General features: G+C 41.8%; 1 protein-coding gene across 1 annotated transcript in view; it reads right to left on the minus strand.

Moving 5' to 3' along the window:
• The window catches only part of VPS13C (vacuolar protein sorting 13 homolog C), a 548,274-nt gene that overhangs the window by 231,864 nt on the left and 298,842 nt on the right, over positions 1-17,568 (minus strand). Inside the window, exons 48-49 of the mRNA XM_073619118.1 lie at positions 3,938-4,242; positions 1,073-1,220 (exon numbers count right to left, since the gene is read on the minus strand). Coding sequence (XP_073475219.1) covers positions 1,073-1,220; positions 3,938-4,242 — 453 coding nt within the window. The remainder of the gene's footprint in view (positions 1-1,072; positions 1,221-3,937; positions 4,243-17,568) is intronic.

Here is a 17,568-nt window from a genome sequence, read left to right on the forward strand (position 1 = left end):
TTAATTTAAAATCCACTATGGTAGGGCTTGTACACACTATCTGCACACTAATCTGAAGCGGCTTAGTGTGGGGAGCTGTCCATTTTGGCTGCAGTGGGGGAACTCTGTGGTGCATGTTTTACCACATAAGTTTCCTTTTTTAATTTGGCACTTTATTTAAAGTGCATAAAGTGACAATTCATGGCAGTGCAGTGCATTGCAGTGCTGTGTGATGACATGCGCTGCCAATCAGTGTGCTACAATAACATGTCTGCATTTCATCGCAGCTCACTGCACCACACCTCCGGGCAGTGCTGTAGTATGAATGGGACACATCGAAAACAATTGTTTTCGATGTGTCCTAGCAGTGACTAGCATCTTTCCAGTGCAGAAAAACACTAGTCACTGCACTAGTATGACCAAGCCCTTGATAGACCGTTATAAAAATGGTGTCATTGTCCAACTATTTATGCACCTAGCTAAAGATAAACCATTAGCTTAAAGCGATTGTAAACCTTTACATATACTCAGTGAAGTGAATAGCCTCAGATGATACACAGAGATTAAACAAATCTTGCTGTATATGCGCTTTACCTGTTTATCTGCAGTCTTCTCTTCTCTACAGCTGTTCAAAGTGCAGAATTTATAAAGCTTGTCTGAGTTTTCAGAAAGCAGGGGGCAGGAAGCTGAAGTTACACACTGCAGAGCTCAGCGGGAGCTGACTGGAGGGAAGTGACACAACCCCTTCACACAGCTCAGAGGAACAGAGATGAGGCTGTCAATCACAGGCTGTGTGCTGAAGCACACTCCTCTGTCACCTTTTTACCTCTTGGTGTCAGGAAAATCTGTCAAAAGGGACTCATGCAGATATCAGAGTAACAAGGCAGCAGACATAAATGACATATAATGCTCTGGACTGAGACAAGTACTCACTATAGAGGGGTGGGCTTTGCTCATATTTTATATCACAGGTTTACAACCACTTTAAGTTCTATAAACACAGTAAAAAATAGAACATTTCTTACACTAAGAGAGTGTAACTTATGAATTCCAACGCTAACACCATGTTACAATTTGCATTAGACTACCATACCTGCATTGGTTTTAAATCACCATCAATCTGAATGGCTGGAATCTGGGAATACCAAGAAGAAGAAATATTCCTCTGTACAGATACAATTAGATTTATAGGTTGCAGTATCTCTAGCTCTGGCTGCGGGGAACCATTCTGAAGTGCTGTCCTGCAAAGATATAATACAGTTCAAGCTAATCTACTAAATATTAGTGTATATATAATGTAGTAAATTAAATCTACATTATCTTTTACATTTGGAGTGATTGTAAAGCTTCTTGGTGGCATTTTCACAATTTTGCATGCTTGCTTTTCCATATTTTCAAAATTGTAGATTCTCCTTCTAGTGGCTGTCTATTGTTGCAGAATGACTGTAAGGCCCCTTTCAGATGGAGCGGAAACTGCCCAAGCGGATCCGCATGCTCAGCAGGGCATCTCTCCACTGATCGCCGCTGAGCAGGCGGATGACAGGTCTGTGTCCGTTCCGCTATGCACAGTGGACACGGACACACCTCTTTGATCTCTATGAAACGGTTGAATGGAAATGGACTGCCTGTCCATTTCTATCCGATTGTCATCTGATCTGATGGACCAATGGGAAGCGGATCCCTATTCGTTTGTTTTTAGCAGCCCAGATCGGATGCCAGCAGGTGACAGACATATGTCTGTTGACATCCGCCGCCCTATGGAGAACAATGGGTGGCACGATCGGGTCCATCTGAAAAACATTCGGGCAGAGCTAATTGGTCCTCTGGTGTGAAAGGGACCTTCAGATAAAACTATTTACCCATATGCATTTTACTAAAAATGGTAAAAACATGAGCTAAACTTCTAATTATCAGTCTTTCTATGGACACCCTAAAATGACTGATAGTGTTACACTGTGAAAGACAAAAAAAAAACAAAAAAAAAAAAACACCAAAACCTATATACATACAAAGAAAATATAACAGCCCCCCATGAGCATATATGATTACATCCCACACAGGTGTTATTAACCTTAACGCACATTGATAATTAGTTCACATTAAAACAGTATTTAAAACAGTACTAAAGGTAAAAACAAAAAAAAGTATTATATTGCAGCTTGCGTTTTGCCCAGGCCTGGCAACCCATTCATTTGAAATGCAGGGAAAGGGTTCCTGCTCAACTTCTGGAATCGCAGCCCACATGGGAACTGCAAGTGCAGTGCGGTTCCCAGTGCAGGTGTGGTGTCATAGTTAGAGGTCGACCAATATATCGGCCGATATTTGGTGTTTTTTTACTTAATTGGCATGGGCCGATTGTGCATTCAGCATGACTTGCAAATGACTTCTGTAACAGAAGTCAATACAAGTTGCCTGTATTCTTCTGTGAAGGGACTTCTCCCCTCTCTGGGCAGCCTGCCAAATCTGATAAAAAGAACCTGAAGGATACAATGTTTACACTTATGAATGAGCTGAGCTCCATGTGGAGGAGTTCTCAGTTTAACCATTTAAAGACTAAATCTTTTCTGACATTTGTTGCTTACAAGTAAAAATCCTGTATTTTCTGCTAGAAAATCATTTAGAACCCCAAACATTATATATATTTTTTTTAGCAGAGACCCTAGGGAATAAAATAGTGGTTGTTGCAATATTTTATGTCACACGGTATTTGCGCAGCGGTCTTTCAAACGCAATTTAAAAAAAAAAAAATACACTAATATATTAAAAAAAAAAACTAAGCAGTAAAGTTAGCCCATTTTTTTTCATCCAAAAGTTTTGATTACCTGTTTTTGTGTATTTATTTTCAAGATATAGTTTTTTTTATTTTTTTTTAATCTAAATTCTACATACAAGTAAACTGCTTGGAGGTTTGTTTTGTTTAATAAATGTTTAAATGTAAAAAATTTTCGGTATCACTTAAGGTTGCTTTCACACTGGAGCGGGCAGGCGTTGACGGTAAAACGCCGCTAGTTTTAGCGGCGCTTTACCATCATTTTAGCGGAGCTATTCGGCTGCTAGCGGGGCGCTTATAACCCAGCTAGCAGCCGAGGAAGGGGTTAAATGCGCCCCTGAAGCGTGGCTGCCGAAACGCTTTGCAGGCGCTTTGGCAGCGGTGCGCATTCATTTCAATGGGCAGGAGTGGTGGTATACACCGCTCCAAAGATGCTGCTTGCAGGACTTTTTTTTCAACATCCTGCCAGCGCATCGCCTCAGTGTGAAAGCACTCGGGCTTTCACACTGAGACTGCAGGGGAGCCGTTTTACAGGCACTTTACAAGCGCTATTTTTAGCCCAAAAGCGCCTGAAAAACGCCCCAGTGTGAAAGGGGTCTAACTTTTAAATTTTATGAGATGAAGGAAAAAAAAAAAAAAAAAAAGAAAAAAAAAAAAATCGGCCTAATATATCGGCCCAAAAAAATCGGCATCACATATTGGCCATCGGCCACCGCGATTTCTAAATATCGGCATCGGCCAGAGAAAAACCCATATCGGTCGACCTCTAGTCATAGTTACATAGTTACATAGTTAGTAAGGTTGAATAAAGACACCAGTCCATCCAGTTCAACCTGAGTGAGTACACCCTCACATCAGTCCCTACCCTCAAGAAACCCACAATCCAAGGTGTCATTAGGATTAATGCCACCTGCAGCGCATTTTTCTGTGTAGGTGGTTGCGGACCCACAGCAGGAACTTGGCCTTAGGCTTTTTTTTTTCCCCCTCTGATTTCACCTCTTGATCTGGCCTGCAAGTCTGTTTTTTCCCAACTCTTTAACAGACCAAATTGTCCATCAAAAGTGGCAGTTAGAGGGTTGAGGCAAACCATTTAACACTGACAGCTGAGCTCACAATGGTGAACGTTTATTAATTTATGTTAAACCTTTATTCCAAAAGGAAGAAAAAAAAGCTGTAGAATAATCAGACCTTAATAATTTTAGCTCTGTCAGCTGGACATCCATCGTATCAATGACTGGCGGAAGAGAACAACTGACATCCTGAATGAGGGTGAACTTGTTTTGGATTTTTATGAAGCCTAAATCAGCGATAATAACATTGTTGGAGACTGAAGATTGTGGTATATGGATAACAGGGGCTTTCAGGTTTATGTCCATAGCAAGGCGGAAGCTTTTCTGTGCCAAATCCTTCATGCTTGATGCAGCAATTTCCGCAGCTTGAGCTGTTGCTGTGCTAACAGCCTCTTTAGCTGTTTGGAATGTGTTAACGAAATTCTGTGAACAAAATTAACAAAAAAATTAACACTAAAACATTACTTGGCCTATTTAATAACATACATCAATTGGGGACAGCAACCAATTAGATATCAGCTTCCCCTAGCGATACACATTAAGTTGTTTAAATGCTGTTACTTTATGCAGTCTAATGCTGGCCATACACGCACAGAATTTCAGCCGAAACTGGTAGTTTTCGGAAAGATCATTCAACAATCGTGCCGTTAGGGGACAGACGATTGAGACTGTGGGCCTGGCTAATGTCGATGGATCCGAAGCAAAAACTTTTACCATTTCAACTAAAGTGTATATGTGTATGTTGTAATCGAAATAAGAATATTCTGTCTTGTATAATTTAAATATGTTTTTATTGTTATCCAACGGTCACTACGATCATGTAAACGGGTTTATCCTGTCAGTTAGTGGCCAATATGCTTTCAACCGACGAATAATTGTTTAGTCTGCAAACAGCCGAAATTCTGTGTGTGTATGGCCAGCATTAATCCCGTAATAGTTCAATTGGCACTACAGTCAAACATTTAAAGACACTTATCCTGGTTTAATATTACTGTTTCCTGGGTCAGCTGACTGGACAGTGAGGATAATGTGGATTTTTTTTGTCCAATGAGGTGGCTGGAAGTGGAAAAGTGACCATGAAAGCTGAATTGCTGGACCATGTGTTGCTATGGCTATTGGTATTGTCTTGATAGCAATAATATAGAGTTAGATTTTTAAGAGCATATGTTTGCAGAGAAGCCAGGCTCCCCCCCCCTCCACTGATATGTAAATAAATAAGTTGGATAGGTTTTGGAGCTGAGCAGAGGAAGTTGGTATGCAGGAAGTTGGTGGGAGGGGCTTGGGGTCTTTTAAAACAAGCATGTGGAGAGAGAAAGGGAGTTGTGTTGTGTTTGGAAGGACGAAGAGGAAGACATGGATGCCAGGAGCTCGAGAACTTTGGAGACGTTTTGAGTTGGACTCTGAGCAAGGAACCATGAAGGACATTACATCTTAAACCCTAAGTTGAGTAACGGTTTAGTTTACTTATTGCTTATGTTTGTAGGCATATTTTTGTAAGCCATGAGTTTTGTTGTATTGTGCATCCTACAGTTGTATGTGCAGCTTTTCTGTTTAGTAAAGCATTGATACAAGATAGACAAAGCAAAACAGACCAGGAGGAAGAAATTCTTTATCAGGAACAACATGCATCATCGGTCTTGGCTGTTCGGTAGAAAAATGTGTAAATCACAAGATTGGCTGCACAGTGTTACAAATCCTGTCACGAAAAACAGTAAACGTGTACACACCATAATATGTTTTTAGGAATTTTCCTGGAGTTTGACTAAAACGTTGCCATTTCCCAAAAATATTTAAGATTAACCTATGCCTATCAAGTGCTAAAGATCAAAATCAACCCCTCTTTTATATCATCAGTCCAACAAGATGACATACACACAAAACATGTCCCAAAATAGCAAAATGTATACTCTTTGGCTTTTAAAATATATTAAACCAATATTATCCAATGCTTTATTTTGATGTCTAAGGCTGATGTCTTTAGACAACAGATTACAACCAACACTTAGCAATGAGTAATCACACAACCTTAAAGAGATTGTAAAGGCTCTTTTTTTTTTTTTTTAAATAACAAACATGCTTTTCCTGACAGACTCCATGGCAGCATACATGTGGGTTAACCCTGCCTCCACTCCTCCCCTATAGGACTCCTCTCCCATAAATCTTTGCTTCAAGCCAGCGGCCGTGTTCCTTTTTTGTCCTCCACCTAAGGACCGGTTTGGTTATTCGTCTACCTGAAGTTTTTTCTCTCCGCAATCAAGACCGGCTGGAGGGACTGAGAAGACAGGTCGCGATACTCCGATAAGCCCTGACTATTAGCAAGGTATGTAGCGAGCTAAAATTGATGATACTCCGTTAAGCCTTGGCTGTTAATAGGGTATGGAGTGGGCAAATGAAGGAGGCGCTGGAAGAGCTAAAGCCTGGTCATTGGCAGGCAAGCGCGCAATGGCCCTATCTGCCCCAAGCCCTGGGTGATCAACCTACCTGGCCTGGTCTGATTGTGAAAGCAGGATTGAATTGTGCGGTGATGTATACTTTTATATTACATATTCCATGGCAGCAGTTTGTGTGTTTGTTTGTTTGTTTCTTTTCTGGCTCTAGTGTCTTCCAGTCTTTGGCAGCTGGAGCGCATTTGCGTTCCCAGCTGCTGCTTTCTCTTCCAGGCGGGCGTCCCTGGGTTGCTCCTGCCCAGGGGCCCAGCGCATATGCACTGCGGGCAGCAGTGGCATAATTTCAGTGGAGAAATTCAATTGGCGGTCAGTAATCTTGATGTAGGGATTTCTCTGTAGGCAGCTTGCAGCAGTTTCCCAAAGTGCTGTGTGCAATTATCACAGGGTATGTAACACTAGCAAAATAAAATGTAGTGTATAAATAATGTCAATAGTGATACTTATAAATAACTATCAACTAAGTGAAATCAGCAAATAAACTTAAAAAATAGAAAAATCAAAAACAAAAACAAGTGAAAGCAATAGTTCAAATTCAAAATAAATTCAAAAATTATATTCAAAAAATGCATGTGTTCAAAAAAAACGTTCAAATAGTGTTGAAATCAGACTTCTGGATAAATCCTCCTGGGGTTCAGCAAGGCATCAGACAACAGTAATCCACCATCACCAGCCACTCCCATGACAGGAGTCAAAGAACGCTTCAAGAACAGCCAAAGAAGCTTCACACGATCACGGCTTTGTTCAGGTGCTGGAACTCAGGTAACACTGTAGCTGCTTGGATGCATGCAAACAAACTCCTGAATAGAGATGGGTCATTAAAGACCATTAGTGCCATGAATGGGGAGAAGATGAATGAAAAACTCCCATCGTGAAGTATGCCAAAAATTTATTGGACAGGCTAAAAACAAGCTAAAAACCGCATCACCCATGTGTGGGTTCGCGCGGACAAACAAACAAACTGCGTAACGAACGGAAGTGGCGTGTCACGTTCGGTACGTCCGACCGGTTTTGTCAGTGCGTCCTGACGTCATCAGGGACCGTACGAACGGGCACGCCGCCTCCTTAAATACACTTATCAATCAAATGCATCCAATCTGGTGACATCCCGCCTTGCAGAAGGATTGACCAAAATTAAAAATATAAAAAATATATTAAAGGAAACACTGCCATCTTGTGGCCAGCAAGCAGAATACGGTTATAAAATTACTACGACATCTAAACTGCCATCTTGTGGATAGATGCCAGATTATGAATAAATCAGGGTACATAAATAAAACAGATAAAATAAAATAAATAAAATATAATGAAATAAATAGATTCAAAATCTAAATTTAAATTCATACCTAAATTTGGAGGAAATAAAAGGGGAATAAAGGGATGGGACCGGAATGGATTGCTCCTTCACAATCTGTATAGATATAAATCAATAATTGGACAGATAACAATTCAGATTAATGTCGACATTGATACCTGCCGGAGTAAGTGTATTCAATCGATGAATCCATTCCGTTTCGTTTTTTGATATTCTCTGAACCATATTTCCTCCCCTACAATCAGCATCCAGCTTGTCAATCCCAAAAAATCTAGCCAAGCTAGGATCCTGCCGATGGTGGATTCTAAAATGGTTAGAGAGACTGTTTGGGAAAACCGTTTTTAATATTTGTGAGGTGTTCATTGATACGTGTGCAGAGGTTTCTCTTGGTACGTCCGACATACTGTAACCCGCATGGGCAAATAATGAGGAACGTGACATAGGTAAATTTACAGGTGATGAATTTGTCTATTTTGTAGTCTTTGCCCGTGCTGAAGGATGTGAAGTGTTCTACTTTTCTCATATTGTTCCTAGTTAATTTACAGGCTTTACACTTCCTACAATAAAAGAACCCTTTAAGATCCAAGAAAGTGGGAATTCTCCTGGGGGGGGTTTAATACATTCGGGGCTAGTTTATTTAGTAAATTTGGTGCCCGCCGATAGATGAACCTAGGACGTTCTGGTAGGAAGCTAGACAAAGTCCTGTCTCCTAGCAAAACTGGCCAGTGTTTTGAAAAGATTTTTTCAACACTTTTATAGTCCCTATTAAAATTAGTCAGAAAAGGAACATAGTCCAGTTCACATTTCTCTTTGATATTATCTTTTAAGAGTTGATCCCTATCCATCCGTGTAATAAGTAATTTGGTGGCCCTGAGATCTTTTTCCCGGTACCCTTTTTCTTTGAATCTGTCAACCAATAGATTAGATTGAGACATGTAATCTGACATAGAATCACAATTACGTCTAATCCTTAGTAGTTGTCCCTTAGGTATCCCTTTGAGCCAGTTAGGGTGATGGCAGCTGGCCGTGGGTATATAACTATTTCTATCGGTGCTCTTGAAACGAGTCTTTGTCTCAATTTTACCATTGTTCTTATATAGAGGTAAGTCAAGGAAACTGATCTCACTTGTGCTCCAATTTCCTGTGAAACTTAGTCCATAGCAATTGTAGCTAATGGTACTAAGGAACGTTTCCAATACCTCCACCGTACCGTTCCACAGAATCACAATGCCATCTATGTACCTTTTGTACAGGCAGATCTCGGGTGTGTGGGTTCCAAATATGCTGTGGTCTTCCCAAAGACTCAGGAGCATATTGGCCACACTGGGAGCATACTTGGCTCCCATCGCCATTCCCTTGATCTGCCTGTAACAAGACCCCTCATGCCAGAAATAGTTATTAGGCATAGCCAGCTCCAAAACCTCAATCAGAAACTCTTTCTGTTCAACCTTAAGGCTGGACTTAGAATCAAGGGCCCTCCTTGTTGTTCTCAAAACATCTTTCTGAACCAGGTTGGTATAGAGCAATTCAACATCAATCGTAACAATGACTGTGTCATCCTGAACCGGAATATCCTTAAGCAAGTTCATAAGATGTTTACTATCTCGCAAATACGAGGGGTACGATTGAACAATGGGCTGCAAGAAATAATCAACGTATTCACCTAATCTCGAAAAAATAGAGTCTATGCCGCTGATAATAGGTCTGCCGGGTGGGCATTGAGAATTTTTATGTATTTTGGGCAATTGATATATTATAGGGAGTCTGGGTGCATCAGGGACTAAATATCTGGCTTCTTTCTTGTTAAGGATTCCTACCTCTTTGGCTTTGCGTACACTATCATTCACTAAAATTTTTAGTTTTTTTGTGGGATCACCCACTGACACAACTGATGTTTTTGCTTCTGCTGAAAACTTAGCACTTAAAGATTTGGAACACAATTTTAAATGCTTAAAAAATATCCTGGATAAGAAAATCCGAGCTTGGTGGGATGTTGCCACATTAGAACAGTATGTTAAAAATAAAATTACCCCTAGGCGTTTACGTTGGGGCCCAAATGATGGTCTTGAAGACTCTGATTTGGATGCCCAATGGTATAACTTTTTTAATGATAGTGAACAGAAATTATTGGATATAATTATTTGTAGGAGACAAGCCAAACTACGAATATTGGAGACCAAAATTGTTGCACTTAAAGAGGCCATTTTACCTTTTAAAGACACTGCAGAGTATAAAGAAAAAAACATACAGGTACAGAAACATTTAGAGAAATTGGATAAGGATACCAAAGCCATGAAAATCAAAAAGTATCAACATGACCTCAAAGATTATAGGGAAAACAGAATTTATAAATGGCAGGAAGAGTCGGTGGATTTGGTTCCAAACCAATCCATGGACTCTTCCTCAGAAAGGTTGGAGTTCATCCAGCCTCCCATTGTTCCTCTATGTTCTACCCCGGGTGGTGGTAATCAGGGGTGTAAGCCCGCCCCCCACCCAAGGCACTACCCACAAAAGAGGGGGTACTGTTCCCGGAGGTGCCACAAGTAACTCTGGTTACCCGACTTACCCTGCCCCTATATCCAGTTCCAGCCACTATGATAATGGCTATTACGGAGGTTATGACATACCTACGTACAACAGGTTCCAACCCCTCTACCAAGGGGATGATCCACAGAGAGGTGGCTCACCCCATAGGGATTTTCGCAGGAGAGGACATGGAGATCCACCCTCCCGGGGGGGCTGGAATCACAACAGGGGTTACTCCAGGCAAAGGGGCAATTGGAGAGGAAGGGGGAGGGGCGGACCACCCAATCCATCCTGGTACAATCCACCACCAGGGACCCGATATGGGGACCAGGCGAATTCCCATTGGCAACAATAGGAACCACCTGTCTGGCCCACCCAGGACCCCCAAAGAAACAACGTAGAGGCACGAGAGGAGGAAGGAAGAACAAAAAGAAAGAGAATAGTTGGCCAAGGGATTTTTAATTTGAGTGATGAGTCCTTCACTCTCAATGAACTTAAAGTGTAAGTAAACCCTCCTATCGTTTTCAGCCAAGGAAGCTGCCATCTTTGCCTCTGTTTAATCTACAACTGCCATGATGCTGCACATGTGATCAGTTATGACACCAGCCATTGGATGGCTTAACAGTTTGGTTGAGAGCACAACCAATGGGAGCGTTACATTTCCGGCACGTGCCAGAAATGAAACAGTTTTATGGATGGGTTTACTTCCGCTTTAAAGTACTTGAACTAGGTCTCAAATATGCCCTGGACAAAGGACTAAACAAATTTGAGGTGTTCATTGACACTGAGAAATTTGTACGTAAACTTAATATCAAAAAAATTTTGCAAAGAAATTAGTTCCTAACACCCAGCCTATAGAATCAGAATACCAACACAGCGGATTGAGAAATCAATCAGTCTTTAATCCCAGAAAGTCATCCAACCATTTTCTCGAGACGTTTAAAAGTGTGGTTGAGCAAGACATTAGACTCATTAAAACCAAAAAAAGGGAAAAAGAAGGGTAACATACAAAAAGGTATAGAGGCACTTGAGAAAAAGAAAAATATCACTATCCGCCAAGCGGACAAAGGAGGGGGTATAGTAATCTTAAACAGAGATGACTACATGAAAGAACTCAATGGGCTGGTAAGTGATACTGTGACAGATAAGAAAATTAAAGGTGATCCCACAAAAAAACTAAAAATTTTAGTGAAGGATAGTGTACACAAAGCCAAAGAGGTAGGAATCCTTAACAAGAAAGAAGCCAGATATTTAGTCCCTGATGCATACAGACTCCCTATAATATATCAATTGCCCAAAATACATAAAAATTCTCAATGCCCACCCGGCAGACCTATCATCAGTATAGACTATTTTTTCGAGATTAGGTGAATACGTTGATTATTTCTTGCAGCCCATTGTTCAATCGTACCCCTCGTATTTGCGAGATAGTAAACATCTTATGAACTTGCTTAAGGATATTCCGGTTCAGGATGACACAATCATTGTTACGATTGATGTTGAATCGCTCTATACCAACCTGGTTCAGAAAGATGTTTTGAGAACAACAAGGAGGGCCCTTGATTCTAAGTCCAGCCTTAAGGTTGAACAGAAAGAGTTTCTGATTGAGATTTTGGAGCTGGCTATGTCTAATAACTATTTCTGGCATGAGTGGTCTTGTTACAGGCAGATCAAGGGAATGGCGATATGAGCCAAGTATGCTCCCAGTGTGGCCAATATGCTCCTGAGTCTTTGGGAAGACCACAGCATATTTGGAACCCACACACCCGAGATCTGCCTGTACAAAAGGTACATAGATGACATTGTGATTCTGTGGAACGGTACAGTGGAGGTATTGGAAACGTTCCTTAGTACCATTAACTACAATTGCTATGGACTAAGTTTCACGGGCAATTGGAGCACAAGTGAGATCAGTTTCCTTGACTTACCTCTATATAAGAACAATGGTAAAATTGAGACAAAGACTCGTTTCAAGAGCACCGATAGAAATAGTTATATACCCACGGCCAGCTGCCATCACCCTAACTGGCTCAAAGGGATACCTAAGGGACAACTACTAAGGATTAGACATAATTGTGATTCTATGTGAGATTACATGTCTCAATCTAATCTATTGGTTGACAGATTCAAAGAAAAAGGGTATCGGGAAAAAGATCTCAGGGCCACCCAATTACTTATTTCACGGATGGATAGGGATCAACTCTTAAAAGATAATATCAAAGAGAAATGTGAACTGGACTATGTTCCTTTTCTGACTAGTTTCAATAGGGACTATAAAAGTGTTGAAAAAATCTTTTCAAAACACTGGCCAGTTTTGCTAGGAGACAGGACTTTGTCTAGCTTCCTACCAGAACGTCCTAGGTTCATCTATCGGCGGGCACCAAATTTACGAAATAAACTAGCCCCGAATGTATTAAACCCCCCAGGAGAATTCCCACTTTCTTGGATCTTAAATGGTTCTTTTATTGTAGGAAGTGTAAAGCCTGCAAATTAAGTAGGAACAATATGAGAAAAGTAGAACACTTCACATCCTTCAGCACGGGCAAAGACTACAAAATAGACAAATTCATCACCTGTAAATCTACCTATGTCACGTACCTCATTATTTGCCTGTGCGGGTTACAGTATGTCGGACATACCAAGAGAAACCTCTACACACGTGTCAAAGAACACCTCACAAATATTAAAAACGGTTTTCCCAAACACAGTCTCTCTAACCATTTTAGAATCCACCATCGGCAGGATCCTAGCCTGGCTAGATTTTTTGGGATTAACAAGCTGGATGCTGATTGTAGGGGAGGAAATATGGTTCAGAGAATATCAAAAAACGAAGCAAAATGGATTTATCGATTGAATACACTTACTCCGGCAGGTATCAATGTCGACACCAATCCGAATTGTTATCTATCCAATTATTGATTTATATCTATACAGATTGTGAAGGAGCAATCCATTCCGGTCCCATCCCTCTATTCCCCTTTTATTTCATTCAAATTTAGGTATGAATTTAAATTCAAAATTTAAATTTAGATTTTGAATCTATTTATTTCATTATATTTTATTTATGTACCCTGATTTATTCATAAAATGACACTTTATTCAGTTGCTTAATTTGGCATCTATCCACAAGATGGCAGTTTAGATGTCGTGGTAATTTTATAACCGTATTCTGCTTGCTGGCCACAAGATGGCAGTGTTTCCTTTAATATATTTTTTCTATTTTTTCAATTTTGGTCAATCCCTCTGCAAGGCGGGATGTCACCGGATTGGATGCCTTTGATTGATGTGTGTATTTGAGGAGGCGGCATGCCCGTTTGTATGATCCCTGATGACGTCAGAACGCACTGACGAAACCGGTCTGACAAACCGAATGTGACACGCCACTTCTGTTTGTAACGCAGTTTGTTTGCGCGCACAAACCCACACATGGGTGATGCGGTTTTTAGCTTGTTTTTAGCCTCTCCAATAAATTTTTGGCATACTTCACGATGGGAGTTTTTCATTCATCTTCTCCTCATTCATGGCACTAATGCTCTTTAATGACCCATCTCTATTCGGGAGTTCGTTTGCATGCATCCAAGTAGCTACAGTGTTACCCGAGTTCCAGCACCTGAACAAAGCCATGATCGTGTGAAGCTTCTTCGGCTGTTCTTGAAGTGTTCTTTGACTCCTGTCATGGGAGTCACCACAATCTGGTGAATAGGCTGTGTGGCCGGTGATGGTGGTGGATTACTGTTGTCTGATGCCTTGCTGAACCCCAGGAGTATTTATCCAGGAGTCTGATTTCAACACTATTTGAACTTTTTTTTGAACACATGCATTTTTTGAATATAATTTTTGAATCTATTTTGAATTTGAACTATTGCTTTCACTTGTTTTTGATTTTTCTATTTTTGATGTTTATTTGCTGATTTCACTTAGTTGATAGTTATTTATGAGTATCACTATTGACATTATTTATACACTACATTTTATTTTGTTTACATTAGAGTGTGATATCTGCACTTGCACTTTACAGGGAGCGCGGTTTGTAATTAATTTGTTAATTATTGTCTCTTCTTATCACAGGGTATGCACTGCAGTGACACCCTTGTATACCCTCTGTGTGATTCTGCTATGATTTGATCACCTGCGCAGGCTTTCGGTCTTTCTGTGCAGTTTCACACTGTGGATGTATCACTTCCTCCCCCCCTTGTGTGGCCAGCCCTGGTGTAGCAGGTATGAGAGGGTGGGTTTAACCCTTTCCTTTCCTTGCTGACCTGGGTACCCTTTTTGTGTTTTTTAACCATTACCTAATTATCTTATTTTGCTTTTGTGATTCTTTCTAGGTCAGGTTGACAATACACGGCATGAGATGATAAAGACATTATTAGGTCACAACATTTTTCTTGAGCTGTATTTGTCATAGGTCACCATTAAGGTGACCTTCATAGCAGAAGCTCTGAATCCTCCTCTATGCACCCACTGCTGTATCAGCTGCTCCAAGGTGGGAGCCTGCTGGGGATGCGGGACTCCGGTCCCAGAGGGCAAGTCTCTGTGTGAGCCATGCTAAGCCCAAGCGGTGGTGTTTTCCAGAAAATGGAACCCCTAGTGAGGCACGTGGTGCAAGAATCCCTTAAAGAGTGGGATACAAGCCACACACAAAGTCCAACAGCTATTGTGGCGTGTTCTCCCACTAGGATGACCAGGAAGAACTGGAACTGTCCCAACTAAGCAAAGCAAGAGGAAGTTCTGTAAGCACATTTGGGCTCCGTTTCCACTAGTGCGACTTGTCATGCAACTTTGGACACATGGGGTCGCATGGCAGGTCACAGCCCACTGAGTTCAATGGCCCCTATTCCAATCTATGCAACTTAGAGTTGCAGCGACATTGAGGGGTTCCTGCGCTACTTTGATGTGACTTTTGATGCAACTTTGATCCAGAGACTGTAAAGTTGGATCGGGGTCGCACTCTGAATCGCTCGACTTGGAGACATAGCCGTAAAAGAGTTTCTAAATTCTCATTCTTAACAGAACTAGGGAACATCATGTTGGATAAGTGGAGCAAGGTCTCAAGACATCCCTCCCTTATGAGCAAGATGGCCAAGCTCTATCCATTCAGAGATAAGGATGTGAAGTATCTAAAGGCTACCTCTTTAAATGGCTGAGGCCTTGAGGCGAGCAAGCATGTCGCTCTTCCTTGGAAGATGCAGTGATTAGCCTGAAAGTGGGCCTGGGCTCTTGTGGCCATATTGAAAAGAATGGAAATTTGGATGGAGAATGTGGATGCAGTATTCAGGAGCGTTTTCAGAAACTCTGTAGCTCAGGAGATGGAGCTGGTGTCGGTTTCCATGATAAGGCTCCAAATGACGCATAGTGGCACGGGTTATGCTCTCGTCAGTTACGGCAAAGCGAGTGCTATGGCTGGGGCCTGGGCTTGCTGTTCCCGCCTCTAATAGGTGAAGTGTAGCATTTCCTTTTAGGGAGCTTCATCTTTTGGTAAACCGGATAACATCGTAACCCGGGCCACAGTCGGCAAGTTGAGGTCCTATCTCAGGACCAGCACTGGCTAGGCCAGAAGAGGACAGTCTAGGGAACAAAGTTCAGACGTGCGAGGGTCACACATTTTTACAGATCAGGTTGGGATTTTAGGAAGAGCTGGTGAGAGGACCTAATAACGCTTCAAAAGTATGCTAAAAGCTTCAACTTGGAATCCAAGAAGCTACTGGTTGGGCATCAGACTATTGGGACGTCTAAGTGATCCTTTCAGGACATGATCCTTTCAGGACAAGCATGGTCCATCAGAAGTCCTCCATCTTATTTCCCACACGTATGCTGCCACGGAGTCTGTAAGGAAAATGGAAAATTTCCTATCAAATAGTTACTGTAATTGTCCTTTCCTGATAGACTCCATGGCAGCAGGAGTTCCCTCCCAAATGTCTCGAGTAGGCTAGTTACAGAACACGTCTGCTGGCTTGGAGCAAAGATTTATGGGAGCGGGGTCATATAGGGGAGGAGAGGAGGCAGGGTTAACCCACACGTATGCTGCCATGGAGTCTATCAGGAAAGGAAAATTACGGTAAGTATTTGATAGGAAATTTTCCATTATACTTACCCGCTCTGTGCAAGGGTTTTGGACAGAGCAGCCCAAAGCCTTCTTTTCTGGGGTCCCCCGGCAGCGCTCCTGGCTCCTCCACTTCATTGAGTGCCCCCACGGAGAGACACCTCCCATGGGGGCACTCATGCGGGCGCGCTCCCAAGTCCTGCTGCTGGGTCCATTGACACAGACAGCAGGACTCGGCCCCATCCCCCGGCTCTCATGTCACTGGATTTGATTGACAGCAGTGGTAGCCAAATGGCTCCTGCTGGGCTTGTTCTCATCGCAGGAATCGGGTTCAGGTAAGAAAAGGGGGGCTGCTGCAGCACAGAAGGTTTTTTATCTTCATGCATATGTATGAAGGTGAAAAACCTTGAGACTTTACAACTACTTTATTAATGTATAACATGTTATGACCCCAACCCTACCCCACCCTAATATGTATAGCAGAACTAAAAAACATGACCATACAACTGTGCCTCTCAGTCTACATCAAGTTACATCAACATGATTATAGAAATGTTGAGTTGGGTCATACACATTCTATTTATGCTACAATGCAGTCAACAAGCCAAAGGAGAATTAAACTGGAAGCTGAATTTTTAAGGCACATTAAAGATACCAATACATTCGTTGGTTGCATGGTTGCATACATTGTTTAATATGCAACTAGTATAAGTATCCAAAGTGGTCTTTACAGCTTGTTTCACATATATGAGGTTTCCCCGCGCCTTTGCTTATGCACAGCAGCCCATTCATTAGATTGGGCTGCTGTATTCACTGAAAATGCAGAGAAAAGGTCCCTGCACCTTTTCAGAAAACATGGCTGCAGGGAAACCGCACGGTGCAGTGCGGTTCCTAGTGCGGGAAGCCGCTCTGCAGTTTCTAGTGCTTGGGAATGCCGTTAGAAGTAATGGAACCCATACACATTTCCTGAGCGGCAGCGCATTTTTCTCTGCGGGTGGTTGTAAGTGCGGGAACAGGCGCAGTCCCGCATCAGCAAACAGCCGCACAAGTGTGAACTATTAACCTTTATGCACCAATGCATTCAGACTAGAACAGCCTGCACAAGCTGTCAATTTTTCTCTATTGTATGGTGTAGATCAGTCAAACACAGAGAGCTGGTTGACAGCAGGAGACAATCAGTGTGCTGAATGTCTGTCCTAAACAAGATTGTAATGCTTAATGTGGTTGTAAAGGCAGAAGGTTTTTTTATCTTAATGCATTAAGATAAAAAAAATCCTTCTGTGTGTAGCAGCCCCCTCCCTCCATCCCCAATACTTACCTGAGCCCCATCTCTATCCAGTGATGTGCATGAGTGCCTCAGCCGTCCACTCCCTCCTGATTGGCTGAGACACAGCAGTGGTGCCACTAACTCTCACTGCTGT

The sequence above is a fragment of the Aquarana catesbeiana genome, linkage group LG03 (genome assembly GCF_042186555.1).
Source record: "Aquarana catesbeiana isolate 2022-GZ linkage group LG03, ASM4218655v1, whole genome shotgun sequence".
Classification (NCBI taxonomy): Eukaryota; Metazoa; Chordata; class Amphibia; order Anura; family Ranidae; genus Aquarana; species Aquarana catesbeiana.